This window comes from Quercus lobata, chromosome 5, assembly GCF_001633185.2.
Source record: "Quercus lobata isolate SW786 chromosome 5, ValleyOak3.0 Primary Assembly, whole genome shotgun sequence".
Lineage (NCBI taxonomy): Eukaryota > Viridiplantae > Streptophyta > Magnoliopsida > Fagales > Fagaceae > Quercus > Quercus lobata.
In genome coordinates this window covers 69,573,572-69,595,326 of record NC_044908.1, presented here as the reverse complement: position 1 = coordinate 69,595,326, position 21,755 = coordinate 69,573,572, and the positions used below count along the sequence as shown (strand labels likewise).

Below are 21,755 nucleotides of genomic sequence, written 5' to 3'. Positions count from 1 at the left end.
ATATATGCTTCTTCAAATCAAAGTAAACAGCTGCCTAGCTAATAAGATAAGACCAAAAAGACTTTGTTTACTGTCATTGTTTACTACCTAGTTGATAACACAACACAAACCTTATTACTATCCGAATACAAATTAACCCAAAAACACAAATTAACCATTAGAAACCTCATAATCAAAATCATTAATGCCAACTTGACTGCATTGTGAAGTTATTTGTTGCACTTGTTGAAGCATGCGAGTCATTCATTGATCCATCTCTTCGAATTGGCTAAGTCTTTCCTTCATTTTGTCAAAAGAGGACAATTTCTCCTGCATCTTAGCCAATGAAGCCTTCAGTTGTGCAACTTCGTTGTCCCTTGATTGACTTGATTGTATTTGAAGGACCGTGAGAGCACTCTTGCTTTTTCGGCTACTTGGGCTTGGACCAAATCCTACCCCACAAATACGACATTTGCACTCCTTACCCATCACTTTGGCAAACACATCGTCAAGTGCCCATGCAATACTACCACTTGTGTCATCTGATTGCAATTGATTCAAAGGTTCAACCAACAACTCCTTCATTTTATCCTAATATTTAGGTTTGAACAAAACAAAATAATTAGAAATTAGCAACATCATTTGATTGAAGACAACAAAAATTATAATGAAAATATACCTCACCAACATTTGAAAGTAGCTCACCAGCATTTGGCATTCTGGCCAAAATTTTAAGTATATTATTGCAAAAGCTCATTAAGCCCATGGCCAATCAAATTAATTTGGTGAAAATTTTAGAATGAATTATGAACCTAACACCACTATAGACATTAGAGAAATTGCACAAACCATAATTACTACTTATAACTAGATTCTTGGTTTCATCTTATGTCACCAATGCATAGTTTAACTTGTCAAAGGTAGAAACTAGGGATCTAATGGGCTCATTGACAACAACATGCCTTATTAATCTGAGATTGATACTAGTTCTATCAGATACTTTAAGAATATACAATTAGGCTCCAACAGCAGGTATGGTAGTAGAATCAAGAATATACAATTAAGCTCCAACTTGAGGCAATTCGTGCTCATTAGCAATAAGATCGAATAGATCCAGTTTGTCCAACTCTAACCCTATCCCAAAAAAAAAAACCCCCCAAAACTAAACAATAATTTACTTTTTTTTTTTTTTTCGCAGAAAGTAGTCAACTTTAATACATTAAACACAAACAAAATCCAAACCCAGTTCAGCATTGAATCCATGGAACTAGAAATGGCTAAATATGATAGAAGTACACAAAAAAAAAATAGATGAAATTGATTATTTGCTGTGTTCTGTACCCATTAATTTTACAAGTTATGACACAACTTTCAAATTATATAATGAGATGAATCCTCTGCTGATACAAGAAAATTGCCAACAACAGCATTGACACAGAAGGCCTATGAGATGCTCCTCAAATATAGTTTATATGCAACCAATAATCTAAATTTATAAAACAAACAATAGTATACAAACTACAAACAGAGAACTATTTTACAAGATTATGAATTAAGAATGAGAAAAAAGTTCCTCCTTGTTCTCTCTAGCTCTCTGGTTTCTTTCTTTCCTTCTTTTTTATTTTAATATGTGGGAGCTCCTAATCTACCAATATAGCAACTCACAACAGAGAACTTACTTGAAAATCCTTAAAAAATAGCGCATTCAAAGTGCATCTGTTGGATTAGTGCTTTCCTAAATTAGGTATAACTAGCTAAGTTTGTAAACCATCTCAACCATAAGGGAGTCAAAAATTGAAGTTTTTGGTAGCAAGTAATAGACTTTTTTTTACATTAAATACAAACAAAACCCAAACCCAGTTCAGCAGTTAACTCATTTTACTAGAAATCGAAGGCAAGTCAAAATAAAAATAAAAAGCCAATTTAACTTTTTTTTTTTTAAAAAAAAAAAAAACTGCTTTCTCTATTAAAAAAAAAAAAAAAAAACCCTTTTATTAAGAGAAATGTTTTCACAACATTTTTATAACAAATACTATGTGACAGGTTATTATTGGTTACTATTGGTGGGTAAAAAAGCAAATGATGTTATTGTGAAACTACTCTATTGAAGCAAATGTAATGATTGACAATGAAAATGAAACCACAAATGGATTACTCACCATTTTTGCTTGCACTACAGGATTAACTGCAGATCCATCTTTACAAGTATGCAGTATTGAATATAATGCTACACGCTCTACAAGATGTCCATCCGCTTTTGCCTGCAATACGAACGGCATATTTATGTAGTGATGAATATTGGTTCCACATAAACTTAAGATAAGTCAAATCATTTAAAAATTAGTCATAATACTTATTACCTTCTTTGTAGTGTGCACGACAAAGTTGCATGAACTAGTAGTATGTAAGTTTTATTGTTTAGAATGACGGTCCCTATTCTTCTCTGACTCTATCTACAAAATTATGGAGTCAAAGAATACCATTAGAATAGCAAGACAAAATCTTTGATAAGCCTAAAAAGGCAAGACAAAATTATCTTTCTGACTGGGAAAATAAAAACTAACATAAAAGGAAAAGGAAAACACTTGTTTATATGGGTAACTAGAACTCACACACCTACATTGGATTCAACCCATATGCTCAAGAGGGTAGTTTTGAAAAAATAACTAAAAAAAAAAAAGAGGGTAAGACATGTAATGTAGTTGGAGGTTCAGTTTGTTTTTGTAAGGTAAGTCTTGGTGAAGAATATGATCATTTAATAAGATGTAATGGGGCACTAGGTTCTGAGTCAATGATTGTTACATACATGTTTTCCTACCGGTTACATAGGATTCAAGAGAAACTTAAGAATTGGAAAACAAAGAAAAGGGGACCTTGTTAAAGCAATAAATTGTGATTGTGGAAGTGAAATTGCTAATGTATTGTAATATTAAACAATGAACATTGATTTAAGTAGAGTTGTCAAAAATCTGTAAAAAGTATAGTTCTTAAATTTGGGTAGCCTGATGCTTCTTTGTCAGGAAGAAAATGACCTCAGAAGTGAAGAGACAGAACAACTTTGTATGGAGTTGAAATATGCTAGCAAGTGTGAGGTCACCAATAGGAAAGTGCATGTTGACAGTCTAAAAATACTTGACCATCAGGACATGTTATTAATCGAAGCATAATTTGGAGAAACTTAATGAATCATGACAATGCTAACAATGACTAGAGAGGAAAGTATACTGTTCATATTTTATAAAATCAACAAAACTTCAACATTATTTACATTACATTTTAAAAGTAAAAAAAATAAAGTTTGTGACTTCCTGAATAATACATGACCTATCTCAGATCACCAACTTTGTTGAGTCACAACTTTCAAGCAACAATTAGTAAAGTACAACTTGTTCTTTGGGTAGAAATAACCATCACATTTACAACATGGCAATAATAAAAACCAAAAACACAGATTAAGCACATCATAAAAATAAAAAAAATAAAAAGAACATACCACTACATCCTCAGTATACCAATGGTCAACAAGAACATCCTAATCTTCTGGTATGCATCCCTTGGGTCGGTTGCTCTTCACTCGTGCTTTGTTTCTTGGATGAGGTATGTAATGAGCTATTTTCAGCCTACACTTGTGATCCCTCTAAGCCTTCCCAATTTTTTGTAAGGTAAATGTCTTCAAACCCGCATATGCAATAGGATTAGTAGGGACGACGTATTTTCGCTACAATCAAATAGTTGAGTTAGTAAATTACAATCAAATAGTTGAGTTAGAATTAGAACTACAAGAAGCATGCTAAAATATCATAATTACAAGTGTTATAAGTTCCTAGTTTACCTCTACAAGACGCCAACACTCTTCTTTAAGTTCTTTTGGCATGTCCCTCCAATTCAGATATCTTATTGGGCACATGAGGGGTTTCCGCACAATCGTCCCCAAGAAACTAGTGAAAGCTCTCGCCCCTTCATCAACTGGCTAATGCATACTATTTAGCAAAAACTCAATTACTTGGTCGTTAGGAAGATCCCAAACATCCAAGTATTTGCTTGGCCTGCGAGTGGCACGTATAGGTGGTTGCACATCTGAAATTTAAAGGAAACAATATCGCTAAAGTAAGTAAATATATATGAAATTAAATAAAAATTTTAAAAAAAGAGGAAAGTGAGGTGGCAAACGAAGTAATATATTATAGGTTGTATTTTGCTAAGAGATAGTGTTTAATATTATGCTAGAATTCTTACTAGAAAAAGTAAGTGTTTAATGAAACTTTTCATGAACAGTTTTTTTGTAGTGTCAAGTAAAGAAGATTAGCATCAAGCCCATGAAACTTTTTATGAACAACTTAACACCCTAACATGGTGGGTGTCAGAGATAGAAACATAATCTATTTAGATTTTTGTTCAATTTTATATATCTAATAAGCAAACTTTAGCTATTGATAAATGTTGAACACTTTCCTTTATAAAAGCTCTAACGGTGAGAACAATTTGCACCAAAGGCTGCAGCAAGTGAGTTAAAAAAACCCACCTGCAAGACAAGTTGATAAGAGTGGTGCTAAAATAATGAGGAAGAAAAGATTGACTTTCTTGAGTAGCATGAGACCCATGATAGCTAGGCAACTTTGTGTTTTCTGATTGTTAAGCTTTTTTGTTTTCTCATGCAAGAGTACAGATCAAATGATGCTTTCCTTTCTTCATTATAAGGAGCTTGAAATTTAATTAGCTAGGGAGTCTAAGTCCTAATATACTTCAACTCTAGATCTTCAAGCAACTCCTAATTCAACGCTTCACTTAAACTAATATGCAACAATTACAACCCTTGTTGACACCCATTTTGACAGAAACTCATCAACAAAATCTAAATCCCAACACAAAATAACTAAAGCACCTAAGGCAATCATTTTCATAAAATTTTATATGCCTCTCAATATGCAAATCTTGTATGCATGAGGCTAGAATTGTATCTTGTATGCACTAGTCACCCATTTTGGTTTTTTTTTTTTTTTTAATAGAATTTTTAAGCAAACTAATAGCAAATTTGATATCATGTTGTAAGCCCATACCTTGCGTAGAAGCTTTGTGAATTTCTTGGTTCGTTTCTTGATCCACATGTTCTGTAGAAGCTCTTTCCACGGTTATGCTCTTGGAACGCGCGCGCAAATTTGCTTTTCGCCTTGCCATTTCAACTGTCAAAGTGTAAAATAAAAACAAGTATCATCATAACTATTAACCAAGCTAATCAAATTCAAAACCTAAATCACATTTTAGTCCTTTAAGATAAAACCAAAAGAATTTAATTAAAAATATATATATTTATATATATCAAACACCAAATTTTTTTTGTAAAGAAAATATATAGTGAAACAAATAGTTCAAGGACAAATATTTGTTACCTTGTATTGGTGGGGGTAAGTCGAGCAATTGTGAGGAATTGGTTGCCTGGTTGAAGCTGAAGAAAGTGAAGAAAAGGAAATGCAAAGAAATGAGGGTGAAAATTTTGGTGATATAGACAGATTAATAGAAATAAAGTATCCCTGATAAAATATGTATTATGAAGATGCTCAAGAATTGCCAATAGTGAACATGATATCTCCAACAGAAAATTATAAAATGGATGGATAGTTAGAAGTGAAGAGTTGAAAAAATCCTTTTCCAATAAGTGATGATTTTACTGAAATTAAGTAGATTCAAAATAATTATACATAAAGAACTAAAAAATAGAAATAGAAATGATTACAAGAGTACACAAGAGCCATACCTCCAATTAACAAGATACACACCCCAACCCAAGCACTCAAATCTTTCAAAAAGGACACAGAATAACCATTATCTTTTTTTAAAACAATTTGAATTCCTTACAGCTTGCACCACTTAACATAGGGTACTGTTAACAACTTTATTTAAAGAACTTTTCTTGCTTTAAAACATTGTAAATTCTGTCCTCCAATGATTTGTTTAAAAGCAAACCCAAAAATACTTTCAGCTTCAATCTACTTCTTATGCTGCTTCTATGTTTCAGAAATGGTTTAAACATGCTTACACAATTAGATTGCTAGAACCATTGTTATCAATGTTTGCTACAATCAATGAATCAATTTGTTTTCCTTTCAGGAATAGCTTAAATATTTAGGGACCATGTTTTCTGCTAATTGCATAGCCATCTCTATGAAAATAGACAACTAATGGTGAATCTGTTAATGGCATAAATCTCTACAATAAATTTAAAACACAATGCCCAAGGTAGATTGTAGAATACGATAGAGTAGTAACAAGTGACCCATAATAGAATTTGCAGCTAAAGAAACCCCTATAATTTGATGATAAATGTACTATAATGCTCTAAGTTGAAGGAGAGTGCTTCCACCTTTTAAATGTCATATTAGTTTGAGAAGATTATAAGCACATTCACTCCCCATTCATCTCAAATTACGTGACTGATTCAATATAGTCTAAACATTATGATAATCTCACAATTTCCCCAAAGAGAGAGAGAGAGAGAGAGAGAGAGAGAGAGAGAGAGAGAAATTGAACAGCTTTGTCTCATAAATTAATTTGGTTTTTGACTAGAAAACATCCTAATATATTACCAAACAAACAACAACAAAATAGATAACACATTGAACAAAAAAAACAGATAACATAACACATTGAACATTAATAAAAAAAAATAATAATAATAATAAAACTCACGAGGTGGGTTAAAATGAGGTGGCGGCGACGAGGTGAATTGGGGTTGCTACATGGTGCCGACGAGGTGGATTGGGGTTGCCAGGTGGCGGTCACTGAGTCGACGTGGTTTGGTGGTGGTGGTGGGGTTGTTGTGAAGGCGGAGGCGGTGGTGGGATTTTGGGTCTGCAAGAGAGAGAGAGAGAGAGAGAGATAAAAAGTGTTTGGGTGGGATTTTGGGTCTGCGAGGGAGAGTGAAAGCTAGAGAGAGAGAGCTAGGATTTGGGTCTCTAAAGTGAATGAGAGAGATAGAGAGAAACAATCTTTTTGGCAAAAAATGAAGAGGTGCTAAAATGAAAAGTCCAAAAAAAAACAGAGGGAAGATTTGGTGAGAGGCAGGGAGTTAGAAGGTCTATAGCAGCGGTCCAACCCGCCACTATAACTAAGCAAAAGTGCCGCAACAAGGAGTCCCTATTGCGGCGGCCATACAAACGCCGCTATAGATCGAATATTGCGGCATTTTTCTCTACCGCCACTATAGTATCTGTAGAAAATGATATGTTTATTGCGGCGGGATTTTGGAGCACCGCTATATCTATGTAAACGCCGCTAATACACACATATTGTGGTGGTTTTATGTCCTGCCGCTATAGGACGCCGCAAAAGACTATACCTATAACGGCGATCCCAAAAAAGTCACAATATGCGACATATAGTAGCGCTTTTTACACCCGCCGCAATAGTACAGATTTCTTGTAGTGTAAAACTAAAAGTTAGCTAAAATAGTACAGTGGGACCCATGAATAGTATAAAAACTGCAATGGGGTTTATGAACAGCAAAAAGAAGCTGAATAGTAAAATAAACTGGCTTTTTAAGTTGGAGCCAAACACACACTTAGTACTTCTTTTTAATATTCACTTAGCCCTAACTCCACTAACCAAATATTTGGATCATAACAGAGCATTAAAGTTTACCTTGTAAGTCCATACTCTAAAAAATTAGTTGCACTGGGCTTGTAAATCTAATTCCACTATTCTAAGTGAGCCTAGCATTTTTGGGCTCTTACACAATATATATATATATATATATATATATAGAGAGAGAGAGAGAGAGAGAGAGAGAGAGAGAGAGAGAGAGAGAGAGAGAGAGAGAGAGAGACCTAAATAAAAAAGATTTTTATTCCCTCTCTCTTAAACGGTTCTTAAAACTCGAATAAAACACAATATGGGTATGTCTTATAAGAATGATTGATGGCTTAGAACTTCCATTTCTTTATGATAAAGAACCCATAAGGTTTGAAAGAGATTAAAATCTATTTAAAAGAGACATAAAAAAAAAAAATCAACCTTTACAATATCTCAGCTCCTTACTTTTATGGCATTTAAACTTCAGCTCTTTACTTTTATGTCATTTAAATTTCTACACTTTACTTTCCTTGAAATTCATTTTCTGCACTTTATTATTGTTGTCCCTTTACTTTTCTCATTAATAAAGTTGCCATAAAATAAATATGCTTGGGTAAAACATTTCTTTACACACTATTCTAAGAAAATGTTTTTTTTTTTTAAATTATCCTCTTTCTAAATGATCAAGCCTTTCAAAAAAAAAAAGAGAAAGTTTTCTTTTAAGGTGCTTTAATTAAAAAAAAAAAAAAAAGGTTTTCAAAACCAAAAAATATTTTCTTTAAAAATCCGAAATTTATGGCTTTATTTCAAAAAAAATATATGTTTTCAAAAACATTTTTACCAGGTTAAAAGAAAATGCGTTTTCACATATTGGTGTTGTAAAAAGAAAAAAAAGAGGGTTTTCCTTCTCTCATTTCTAAGAGGAATCCAGAAAAAAGAAAAAAAAAAAAAAACTATTTTCAAGAGATCTGAGATTCAATCCCCGTCTGCACCAAAAACCCCAAATATTGGTGCTGTCTTTAGCCCATGTTTTGAAAAAAACCCAAAAAGGAGTAAGTTTTACAAAATCCATGTGTCATAACCTTAAAAAATAATGAACCTTTAAAAAGAAAGTATATACACCCATATATACACTCATATATCCATATACATACATATATATATATATACACACACACACACACACACACATATATATATATATATATATGTGTGTGTGTGTGTGTGTGTGTGTGCGCGTGCGTGTGTATTGATATATGTAGGTATATACGAGTGCATATATGCTTGTTTTCATAGAATAACATTTTCACCCAAAAAAAATAATTTTTTTTTTCCAAAAATGCATGCATTTTTTTCAAAAAAAACCATCAAAAAATATTTTCAAAAAAATAAAAAAACTTTTTTTCCAAAAATATTTTTCAAAAGAAAGGTGCTACGTCTACAACATTTTTACAACAAATCATAAGTTGTTAGTTGTTATTAGTTCAAATTTGAACCTAACATTAAGATTACCTTTTTACCCCAACAATAACAACCAATAACAACCTGCCACTTAGGATTTGTTGTAAAAAATGTTGTGAAAATGTTGTGGACATATCATTTCTCTTTTAAAAAATACTCACCATTTTCAAAAGCATATGTTTTTCAAAATACGTGGTCATATCGTCCATTTTTCAAAAAAAAAAAAAAAATCTTTTCAAAAGTTCTTAACCCGTTTTCAAAAAAATCAAGTCATTTTCAAAAAATTCTCACCTTTCTGAAAAATATACCCAATTTTCAAAATCCACATACCCTTTTCAATTTTTTTCCCTCGTTGAAAAATACTGTCATAATGGCCCTTTTTCCAAAAATTTTAAAATAATCTCCCTTATGTTTTGAAAATCTTTCAAAAAAGTCTCCTTAAATTATGAGAATGCACATTTAACGTCCCTAAACTATTACGCATGTAACATTCGCCTCCCTAAATTTGGAGAATGCACATTTATCCCCCTAAACTATTACTTGTGAAATACTTTATAACCCATCCCATGTGTAGTTATTTAGGGAAGTAAATGTGTATTCTTATAGTTTAAGAAGGTAAGTGTAAAAGATGGTATAGTTTAGGAGAGTAAGTGTAAAAATGTATAGTTTGGGAAGATAAGTGTAAAAAAAAATGTATAATTTAGAGAAGAGTAAGTGTATATTCAGACAGTTCAAAAAGTGTAAAAAGAGGTAAAGTTTAGAGGTAAAAAAAAAGTGCTAAATAAAAAGATTAAAAATAAAAACCATAGTAAAAAAATGTGTTATCACGTTTGATTATTAACTAGAATGACTTCCAATTAGTTCGTACAGATCATTGGAAGAGTTAGGCAAAAATTTTCTACTAATTTTGATAATGAAGAAAAAAAATACTTATCTAAGTGTATGTTTGGCAAAAATAATTTTTGCCAACTTATTTTACTATTTAGCTTATTTTTACTATTATTCATAGGTCCCACTACACTTTTTGATACTATTCATAGATCTCACTGTATTATTTTAGGTAACTTTTACTTTTATCTATTTTACTTTCAGCAAAAAAATTTCAGTTTCAAGAAAATAAGCGAATCTCAAACTTTTATTCTTTAGCTCCGTTTGGATTGCGTTCCACGTTCATGCGTCTACGTCTTTTTTTTTTTTTTTTTTTTTTCCAGTTTTTTCAGGGGATCTCATGCACTGTTCACGAGACCCACATACATCTTTTTTTTTAACAAAACTTTCATCAAAAATAGGTCTCACGACACTATTCACTCATTTAAAAATTATTTTACTACAGTATTTTCAGTTTTTAATTTTCAATTTTTAGCAAAATAAAATATATCCAAATGCACACTTAAAAAAAAAAAAAAAAAACAAACAAACAAAACAAAACAAAACAAAAGAAAAACATTCACAGCTATACTTAACCAATTTCTTTTAATTTGTGTCAGTGTCGTGACTCGTGAGGTGTCTTCTTGCCAAAGATTCTTTTATGCCCTCACACCAATCTCACTCCCATTTCCTTTTATTAATTCTAGAATTCTCCGCACCATCTCTATATATAGCTCTCTCATTGATCAGCTCCTCACTCACAAGCACTCTTTCTCATTCCTTTGTTACCCATATATTTCACCTCTTTCAATTTTCTCTCTTCAAGTTTTCTTTTACTTTCACTTTTTGCATCCCAAATGGCCACAGTTGAGGTATTCATCAACTAATGTCTTCTTCCCTTTTGCTTATATATTTTGTCTATTGCTTTGATTTTGAAAAACCCATTTGCATCTTCTGATATAGATGATTCTACAATTCCATCTTTGACAGCTTAAAGTATTTGTGGAGTTATATTTGATGCTTTCAACAAGCCCATTTGCCATTTCTCATTGACAACCATATTTTTTCGCACGTAGAGTCCCTTGTCTATGTTTATATCATCTGATTAACCTGACCATATATATAGTGTCAGAAATGGGAATGGTTGTTCTTGCTTTTACAACGATCACACAAAAAGTATGATCCTTTTGGTCTGTTACTGAACACAATCTAGGTCTCTCACGAGTAACAGATCAATCAATCTTCATCTAGTTTTGTGGTGCCTACGGAAAAAAAAAAGGTTTTTTGCCACCTTATATATGATATTAGTGCATGAGCTATAGCACTAACTCCATCTTTGAGCTTCGGCAATGTTTTATATCAAACTAATTAAATCTAGCTCTTTTGATAGATCAATTCATGAACTTTATTAACAAGAGCATTAATTTGATCAATCCAAGTTTTTGTTTTTTGGCTTCAATGATTTTGATAAATGATCATTTGTCACAAAGGCTTATATTATCAGGAAAAGGTGAGTTTGAACTCATGATCACCTATACTCTACTACCATTATAAATTACCACTTGGCCTAAAAATTAAGCAATTACAAAATGGTAAATTTAATTTGAACAGATTTATTAGAAAATTTTTTTGATGTAATTGGCTGCATTATATTATCTATTGCTTACTAATCATTGTCTTTCTCTTCAATGTATTAATCCTAAATCTTTTGCTATAATGGTAGTGTAAGTAATTGATCAAACTAAGCACAGAGTTGTTTCAGATCCTTTTTCAATTGGTTAGTTCATTTAAGATAAATCGGGTATTGCAGGTAGCATCAGCTCCATCAGCATTGCCTGAGATCAACGAGACAACTGAGGTGACAAAGACAGAGGAGATAATCAAGGTAGAGCCAGTGGCTGCACCTGCTGCCCCAGAACCAGTCACTGAAGAACCAAAAGAAGTAGCACCTGAAGCCCCAGCAGCAGAGCAACCAGCTGCTCCAGAATCTGTAGAAGCTCCAGTAGAGGTTGAGACCAAGGATATTGTGGTTGAGGAAACCAAGGTTGAGACACAGGAGCCAGCAGCAGAGAAGCCAGAGGAAGAGACTCAAGAAGTGAAAGCAGAACCTGTTACTGAGGAGGAGACCAAAGAAGAGACTGTTGAAGCCACTGAAGTAGCAGCAGCCCCAGCTGAGGTAGAGAAACCAGTTGAGGAAGAGAAGCCAGCTGAAGCAGCAGTGGAACCTAGCACTGAAGTCCCAGTTGAGAAGATTGAGGAATAGAGCTTAATTTATGAATGAAGTGATACTAGAAGAGGGGTTTTAGTTTTGGCCCTTTTGGGTGCCTTTTAATTTAGGTTGCATTGTTTCAAGGTTGGGTATGCTATTTAGTTCTATTTCTCTAGTTTAATTATGTTTTTGATTCAGGTAAGGCTTTGGATGGGTTTGAAATCTCGAAGGTAGACAATGTAAGTACTTGGAGCCATGTCAGCATTCTTCCATATGCCTTATATATGAAATGGTCCATATATGGAGGAAACTCTGTGAAGTTTATACATAGGAGGATTTAGGTGTGCAACGTGGGGGTGTGGATGTTGGTTCCAAAAGGGTCAGATGAGTTTGATATGGTGTGCATTGATGAGATGTGATTTCTATATTTGAATAATAATAATATTACTATTATATTTCTGTTTTACTTTTATTAAGATATTCTGCTTTCTATATTATGTCTCATACATGCTTGATCTTTATGCTTGATCTCTAACTGTCAATGGAGCAAGATGCTTAATGGAATCATGAATCCTTGTTCTCAAATTTGAATAGAGCTCCTTTTTCTTTGGGCCATTTGTTGTAGAAGTCACTCTAGTCTATGTAACTATTGCTTGCCATATGTGCAATTTATCAGCATTATGAAAACATATGAGAAACTGATTCATTTTGCCTACACTTGGTGAATATTCAAAAGGAAAAATAAACAAATAAATCAGGATCATACATCAATTCTAACATTTCCTTCTTAGACATAGAGGAAGGGGAAGTGAAATGGTGCATGCATCAATGCTCAAAGTGTTTCTAAATCAAGCTTGGGGCCAATTAATAAATAAATAAAAGATTACAACAATAGGATGACACCAAGATAACGAATTTATCCCAATTACATTATCTATATATATTATATATCTAAAAGTTGAAGCGTAGCATTTATTATTATTACGCTCCTATTAACCCATATCATCCACCCATTTTTAACATTCTCTCTCTTATTTTTAATTTTTTTTCTTATTAATTTCTCAATTTATTGTTTTACTTTTTCAAACTTTTCCCCTCCTTTTTATCTTTTCGTTTATTCACTACTATTTACCTTACTATCACTTTTCATCTATCCCTTTATCACTTTGAGATATATATATATATATATATATATATATTTATAATAAATTTGGATTTAGATTAGGTGCTTTCAACCCAAACATGTCTTTTCCCATGTGCACAAAAATTGATCGAAGTGGACAAAAATGAACCGAAGTGATCTGAATGAATTGAATTGGACCAAATGGAGAGAATAGGACCAAATATACCAATTAGGAACATGGTGGACTGAATAGGACTGAAGTGAACAGAATAGGCCAAATGGACCAAACTGGACTGAAGTGGACAAACTGGACTGAATAGAAGTAATGTGGACTAGATAGGACTAAAGTGGACAGAACGGACCAAATAGAACCAAAGTGAACGAAATGGACCGAATAGGACAAAAGTAGACGGAATGGCTCGAATTGAACTGAAGTGGATCAAAATGGAAGAATGGACCGAATATGACCAAATAGAATCAAAGTAGACATAATGGTTTGAATAGGACCAAAGTGGACATAATGGACCGAATAGGATGGAAGTGGACAAAATAGGATCAATGTGGACCGAATAAGGCCAATGTGGACTGAATGAAGTGAATTAGACCGAAGTGGGCTGAATAAGACCGAATGGGCCGAATTGGACTGAATAGAACTTTAGTAAACAAAATGGACTAAATAGGACCGAATGGACTGAATAGGACCAAATTGGACGGAAGAGGACATAATGGACCGAATAGAACCAGTGTGGGCCAAATAAGACTTTTCAATATTTATAATTTATTTCATTTTTAGGGCTCATATTTCTAATTTCTAATTTCTATTTTAGTATTTTTCTTTGTATTTTTTTAACTCAAAACTAAAGAGTTTAGCCCAAATATAATAAAATTTCTTACTTTTCAACCCAAAAATGAAGAAAAAAAATGGATTTAGTTGAAAATAAAATCTACAAAAGGAATCAATTTAATGCCCAATTAGTCTAAAATGGATTGAAGGTGGACCGAAATTGATTGAGTGGACTGAGTGAAACAAATTGGATTGAAGTAGACCTAAGTGGACCGAATGGGGCCAAGGTAGACCTAATTGGATCGAATAGAGATTGTTTAATTTTTAGGAAGAACAAATTATCTTTAACAAAATTTAGAGAAAAAAATTATACATTATATTATAATACAAAATAATTATCTATTCCTACGCATTGTGTGAATTTGCGACTAGTTTTTTAATAATAGCAAAAAAATATATAAAGAAAACGTTTTAGTACATTTCCCCAGTAAATAGATAATTTATTAGGAAAAGATTAGAGTTTGGTAAAAAATACAACCAAGAAACTTTTTTGAGGGTACAATGTTATATTGTATTTACTCATCTCATACTCTCATTTTTATATTTGATGGTACATACTTTTCGATGATGCATGTGATGTGCAATTATCGATGTGAACCAATATACAGGCCTTGTTCAGCCTCAAAATTTTTAATATTTTTAACATAAAGATTTAGAAGGCTTGTAAGAAACTGGGCCATGTTTAAGTCTATGATCAAACATTTGATGTATTGATAAAGACTAAAGTTCACTTTAATTTAGCCCTTAATGTTTTTGTAGTTTTAATTTTGGCCCTTAATGCTTGGTTCCACTTTCGAAAGCATCATGTCATCCAACTCTGTTACCACTACATGGGATTTGCCACCTGGCACATATTAATCCTACTTGTCAAAAATGCCACATCATCATCTTGTTTGGACAAAAAAAAAAAAAAAAGAGAGAGAGAGAGAACAAAATGATGCCATTTGCTTCACTGTATCTAAACTATTTTGCATGTTATTTACTTGATTGAACGAAGAAGAAGAAATACTTAGCTTTACTTAGTGAAAAACCTCCATTTGCTTGAGAAGGCATCAAAAATAAACCTCCACTAGCTTCACCGATTTCTAACATAAATGATGAAGATCTAGATCCATTTTACTGATTTGAAAATCTAAATTGATTTTATAAGATCCATTAGTTTGTCCCATTACAATAGACAGATGCTAACAGTAAGTTGATGTGGTATTTTGATTGACATTTTTTCAATTGATTATCTTTCTTTTGAACATATTAGTCCTCAAAAAGAAAAAGAAAAAATTGTCCTGCTTTGCTAATTAAATGGAATGAAACTAATTGATAGACAAAGCACGCAATCAATTTTAGTTGCTCAAGTGTTTGATAGACTTCAAGGTTTGATTTATTGCATTTTGAAAATTCATGGTTTAACCTGTTATTTTTGGAAGTTTAAAACCCTAAAGTATAGGGTTAAAGTGAAATTTTCCTCCTTGTGTTTTTTTCTTTGGCTAGTTTACTCATTTAAAGTAAATCGAAAGTAAGGATTGGCTCCGACAGCATTGCCAAAGAGCAAGACAGCAATGACGCGGAAATGGCTACTATTGCAGCCGCAGCAGCCCCATGATTAATTATTATCTTATGAGCCCGCACTCCGCCACTTATTAATTTTAGAGCTAGAGATACCATAGAACCTAAAAAGGCAACACAAAAAAAGTTGATCAATCTTGAATATCAATTTACAAGACAAGGAGTGACTATATTTGAAAACTCTACCTTAACTGCTATAGGTGAGCTATGGCTAAACCTCCTTGAAGGAGCACATGCAAATATTTCACTTGATACCTCTTTTTTAAGATTGTCTAGGCTCCTCAAGCATTGGTTTCCCAAAGGGTAAAGAGTTATTATAGTCACATTCAGACATTGAAGATTTCAAAGCTGCAAATGTTGCTCACAATATTCCTCATCAGCATGTTGTCCAACAGTGGTCTTCTCCCCATGGATCCGTGTACAAGGTGAATGTGGATGGAGCTGTTTTCGCGGTTGTGAAGGAAGCAGGTGTAGTTGTTATTATCTGTTGTGATGACTATGGAACGGTAATGGCAGCTATGAGCAAATGTGTCAAGAGACCATTGGGAGAACTGGAAATTGAAGCCAAAGCTTTTGAAGCAGGAGTACAATTGCGCAAGAGGCTGGGTTGAATAGTTGACCATCAGTTCATTAGAGAACCCTGCATATGATCAGAAGTGAAGGTCTTCCACTTGTGGTAGTACTCCCAAATTCTATACCAATATGTTTTGTGTGTTTTTGGTTAGTATTTTGCACTGCATCTTGGCCAACATTGAGAAATGTATACACAAAAAGTATGTCTTCTTGTATGGAGAAGTTGTTGAATGAATACTTGTGGAACACTATCTTCACCACTTATGTGAAAATATTCTGCTCTGCCATATTATACTCTCGGGGCTCTTTGTGTGGTTCCCTATGGTAATCAAATTCAAGAGGAAACAAATTACTGAATTGATTAAAGAGAGAAAAAAACAGGGCTGTTTCTAGATAACCCCAACCTCCAATTAGATAATTTGGCTAAAACTATCTAATGTATCATTTATTAAAGTTACCAACCTGATTGGACAATCCACCATTAATACAACTACAAAGTATAGAAACACCTGCTATCTACATGCAATCTACATGTGCTATTTACACTCCACCGCAGAGAAAGAGTGCGAAATGGAGGATTTGGATCTCCCTCTTGATGTTTCTAATAGAAACATCTAGGGTTCAATTCTCTCTTCCAATTATAATATTACGAAAAAAAAATTAATGTAGGGACGGACCCAGGGGACCTGGCCCCCTTGGCCCAAAGGAAAAAAATTTTGGGCTCCCCCCAAAGAAAAAAAAAATTATCGGTTATATATTTTTATTTCTAGAGTTATGCTTCCCTCTTTCAAAAACTTAGACCCCCTCCTTGTAATTAGCCTAGCTCAACTAGCAACTACTCAACTCAAAAACTTAACAAAATCAAAATTTTAAAATAAAAAATAAAAATCCTAGTTAGCCCAGTATTAGAGCACTAGTATCAAGTGTTTTAAATGCTAAATATTTAGTATTTAAAACACCAAATATGGAAAACACTACTGTATGAGACATTTTAAATACTATATTAAAATAGAAAAAGTAATTTTTGGTTTGTGAAAATAATTTTTTTTGCAATAGCTGATGCTCTTAAGAAATAATATTATTTTGTGTTTTTCTTTTTTTTGTCATCGTTGGTAGATGATTACATCTTAATGTATTAAGAAACAATGATTTTGTGCATTTATCTTGGTTGATAGTTTGTTAATACTATATGGATACCTATTTGGTTTTTTTTTTCTTATACTTTGCCCCCTAGCTTGAAATCATAAGTCCGCCCTGTTGTCCATGCTCCGTAGTGTCTTGTTTGTCGTCATATTTTCTAACCATGCACTTGTTCTATACGTTATTTGGTCGAGGAATCCCCTGCAAAGGGTGTTTAAATGAATTCATAGTGTCCTCAGACTGCTACCTTTATTTTTCCTTTGTTTAAAGCGTATGTGTTTGTGATTGTGAATAATGTATAGATTGCTGATTTTTTAATTTGTTAGTATTGTCGGGAAAACCATCATACATCATATGCATGATAAAGCAGTGGAACCAAAACTAGATCTACTCCTAATATTGTATATTTACAATCAAAATTAAATTTGAAATTTGTAAGAGAATAAAAACACCTTGCCTTGGTTAATTACATATACTTTGAAAATCAAGAACTTACCAAGAACTTGCCAAGAACTTGACGTAGCAACCTTCATAGGAAATATGAAAAAACCAGGAAACCACCAATATATAGATTAGTTGATAATCCATCCGATGCACAGGAAATTTTAATGTAATATAATTTTTTTTCCTCTTTTTTCTTTTCTAAATATGAAATTTGAACATTATAAAAATTATTAATTGGCATTTATTTATATATTATAGTTGTGTTTGTATATAGAACTAAATATTCTACAGTTAGAATTAAGCATTTATTATTATTATTATTATTATTGTAAGGACCGAAATTGGATTGGACCCAATATAGGATAGGGTTTAAGCCCAAGAAGCCCAAATAATAAATTTATAGAGCTTGGATGAAAGAACTAGATCTACTTCAGAAGAAAAATGATAAAATTTGCTAATTTAAAGCTACTAAACACAAGTAAGATAAGAAAGTTTGTCCTTGGAGTGGTCTGAGGAGCTTATATTATATTGTCTTGTTTATCAACAGTTTTACAAGAGTTCACAGTCTTATCGAAAAAGTTGCTTGGTTTCTTTCCCGATCCCTTTTTTTAGTACATCTTCCCATGCTATATACTACAATCTTGGTATCATCCTTACCACACACGTGTAGGTTAGATTCGGGGAACTTTTTCCTATCCCATCCAACACTTCCCAGAACCATTAACTAGTAGCTGTAAAACTGCTCAAGCATCACCTCCACATTAATGTGACCAGAGAGTTATTTGGGAGGCATTTAATGCGGAGGTAGCAGTTTTTTGAAGATATTTGTTGCCCTTCTCCTTTCTTACCCCTTGTCCAACGTACAACCCTTAGTTGCGATGTAACTTCGAAGAAGGTCCATGATGATATGGCACTCTTACTGACTTCGAACCTTTGTTGTCGAGACTTTTCTCCTCGGACATTCTTTGGACTTATCTCTTATTATCTCTACTCTTCTCTTTACTCCGTTCCCCTTATAATCTCATCTGGACATCCTCGGATGGTCTAATGTCCTCGGATTGGGCCATAGGCCAAGTTAGTACAGCCTTAACAGTACCTCCTGATTAACTGCCCCCCACAATTATTATATAACTCTATATTCTATCATTGGTGTCTTGGCTTGATGATAGATGACAATTATCATGGAGCGGATGTTATAAGAAATTCTATTGTATCTATATAATTAAAAAAAAAATGTGATGGTTTTTAGACCCCTTAAAAACATAACTGGATTATCCTAGGCAATTAGCCAAGTTGTTACTTAGTCCAAATTCCAAATCTAGGTTATCACAATCAAACAATCATATCATGCATAGCAACGGAAAAATAAATAATACAAAGATATGATCACCCAGGAAACTAAATCGGTAAAAACCTTGGGAGAATTTAACATAACTATCCTCAAGGTAAACCTGAATCCACTATTTTGAAAGAATCGAAGTTCATACAATAAGACTTACAAGCCCCCACGCTCGACTTCTTATTACTACCCACCAGTAGAACTTACTGAACCGACCACATGCAAACTCCGAATCCACAAACTCCTTCTTTCTTGGATTCTCCAGCAAGTACAAGCACACCCGCTTGTGTTTCTTTAAGCTCTTTAGTGCAACAATTAAACGATCATCAAGCTCTTGAAGAAATCTCCTTCTTGATAATCCTAAACTTGTGTAAAGGAAAGCTCCTCACAGATCTCACAAGAGATTTACACAAATAGCAATATGAGCAACAATAAAACGTGGCTAGGGTTTGCCTTTTATACCTAAGGAAAATTAGAAAACCCTAAACATTTTAAACAAACTAGGGCTGAGTTAGAATTCTGCAGAAAAATGCCTCTGACCCGATTTTCGATTAATCGAGCCTAAGTTTCGATCGATCGAACCAGGCCGAGAAGCATAAATGAATCTTGCAACAGCTTAATCCAACTTTACATAAAAGAACCAACTTTGAGCAAGTCTAAACACGACTAAACATATTGTTTTGATCATAATTTGCCAACAATACACATTAAAGTTCTAAATACATAAAATCTTAAGTCTTTAGAACCTAACAAAATGTATTCTATCATTTAAAATAAAATATGAAGTGCCAAAATTCTAATAAAGCATTCAAAAATTAAATGAACTTTGAATTCAATTTTATATATATATATATATATATATATATATATATATATATATATAATGGCTTGTAAAATTTTGAAGTCTCAAAAACTTATGTAGTAATAAAATCTTATGAGGTTAACCAAAAATAAAACATCTTCAGTTTATTATAAATACTATAATATAGATATATCCATCAATTTTGGGTGTAAAATACATTACACGATCATTAAAAACCACAACAAAAGCTTCTTCTTCTGTTTTTTCCTCAAAGATAGCACAAGATCAAATATGGCACTACTACTCTAGTACCACAATAAACAACCTTCCAACTTCCAATAGTCCAAATTACATGCACAATAAAATATATAGTCTAGATTACATTCATAATCAGCTACCGCTGCATGCAAAGAATGGTTAGTAACAACCAAAAACAGAAAAAATAAAAATAAAAAGGAAAAGGAAACAATGTTTAGCAACATGCTATCATTTATAAGTAGCATTCTTGAGTGTAATTACTAATTGCCATTCGGTAGAGGATAGACAGACATAACAGAAAATTGAGCTTAAGATAATAGAATCAAGAATGATAAACTACTTTTCTTTAGGCCCATTTGGCTGGAGGGATGAAAAAATGTGAAGATAAAAGAGATTTAAGTTTTCTCTCATGGAGTTTGGTTAAAAGGAAGGAAAAGTTGAGGGATGAAAAACTCTTTTGTTTGATTGAGAAGATAGAAAATAAAATTGGTAAAAATTTACTATTATGTCCCTATTAGATAAAACAAAAGGTAAACACATTATATTTTTATTAAAAATTTGTGTACGAATGAATACTTCATTAAAAGTAAGCACAAGAAGTTCAAGAACCAAAAAAAAAAAAAAATTCTATTAAAAAAACTGACATGAAAAGAAACAAATGAGAAAAAAATGAAAGAGAACTTCAAAAAAAACCTAAAAAGACAAAAAATTCAAAGAGGGAAAAAAAATTTTCAAAAAATTGAGCGTTTGCTAGGTGAAAAAAGCAAATAAGAAACCGACAAAAAATTGTTCAAAATGATTTAGGTAATTTCGTCCAAAATACCCAAGACTTTTTGTTCTTCATTTTCATTTTCATTTTCTCTCAATTTGGGGAGATTAAGTTTTGGTAGTCCCAAAGGAAAAACAGCCAGTCCCACCAATTTTCTTCCCCTTCCCCTCTCAACCATACACTCTATCTACCCATTTTCTCTCCCTTTTTTCCATTCTTCCCAAAATCACTCCAACCATACATACTCTTATTTTTTATTTGAAAACTCTACCCTTAATTGCTATAATTGAGCTATGGCTAAATTTCCATGATGGAGCGCATGCAGATCTTTCACTCGAGACCTCTCTTTTGTAAGGTTGTCTGGACTCCTCAAGCATTGGTTGAGACCTCTCTTTAGTCCAGCTGGTTCCCATTGTCTTTTTCTTTTCTTTTTTTTAATTCCTGAATAATAATAATAATAATAAACACTCTAGCTTTGATGCTGATTGACACCTAATAATTGGGATGTGGATGCTCCTCCATTAATTAGACATTACTTCATGCATCACAAGATGATCCTGACTTGGACATGTCATGTTTCAATACCTTTCTCAAATAGTAAAAATGATAGAGTTCTCTATTGCACCACGTCACTTGTCCATCATTCCACTAAAAAACTTCCACTTATTTAAAATTGTTGAGTCAATAATTAATTTCTATTTTTTAAAAAAAAATTCTAACAATTTTAAATAGATAAAAGATTTTCAGTAAAATAGTGAATTACATCACTTGTTCACCATGTAAATTTTATAATTTCTCCTCAAATAGAGACAATTTAC

The 21,755-nt window shown here is 32.8% G+C and overlaps 2 protein-coding genes across 2 annotated transcripts; one reads left to right on the top strand and one right to left on the bottom strand.

Moving 5' to 3' along the window:
* Nucleotides 1-243: 243 nt before the first annotated feature.
* LOC115991028 lies at nucleotides 244-697 on the bottom strand. The gene is made up of 2 exons (XM_031114784.1): nucleotides 659-697; nucleotides 244-570 (listed from the first exon to the last, which is right to left on the bottom strand). The coding sequence occupies exons 1-2, from the start codon at nucleotides 695-697 to the stop codon at nucleotides 244-246; spliced, it is 366 nt and encodes a 121-aa protein (XP_030970644.1).
* A 9,924-nt stretch (nucleotides 698-10,621) lies between these two features.
* LOC115991563 (major latex allergen Hev b 5-like) lies at nucleotides 10,622-12,548 on the top strand. Its single transcript, XM_031115354.1, has 2 exons — nucleotides 10,622-10,745; nucleotides 11,684-12,548. Exons 1-2 carry the CDS (start codon nucleotides 10,731-10,733, stop codon nucleotides 12,134-12,136), a joined length of 468 nt encoding a protein of 155 aa, XP_030971214.1. The 5' UTR covers nucleotides 10,622-10,730; the 3' UTR covers nucleotides 12,137-12,548.
* The last annotated feature ends 9,207 nt before the right edge of the window (nucleotides 12,549-21,755 follow it).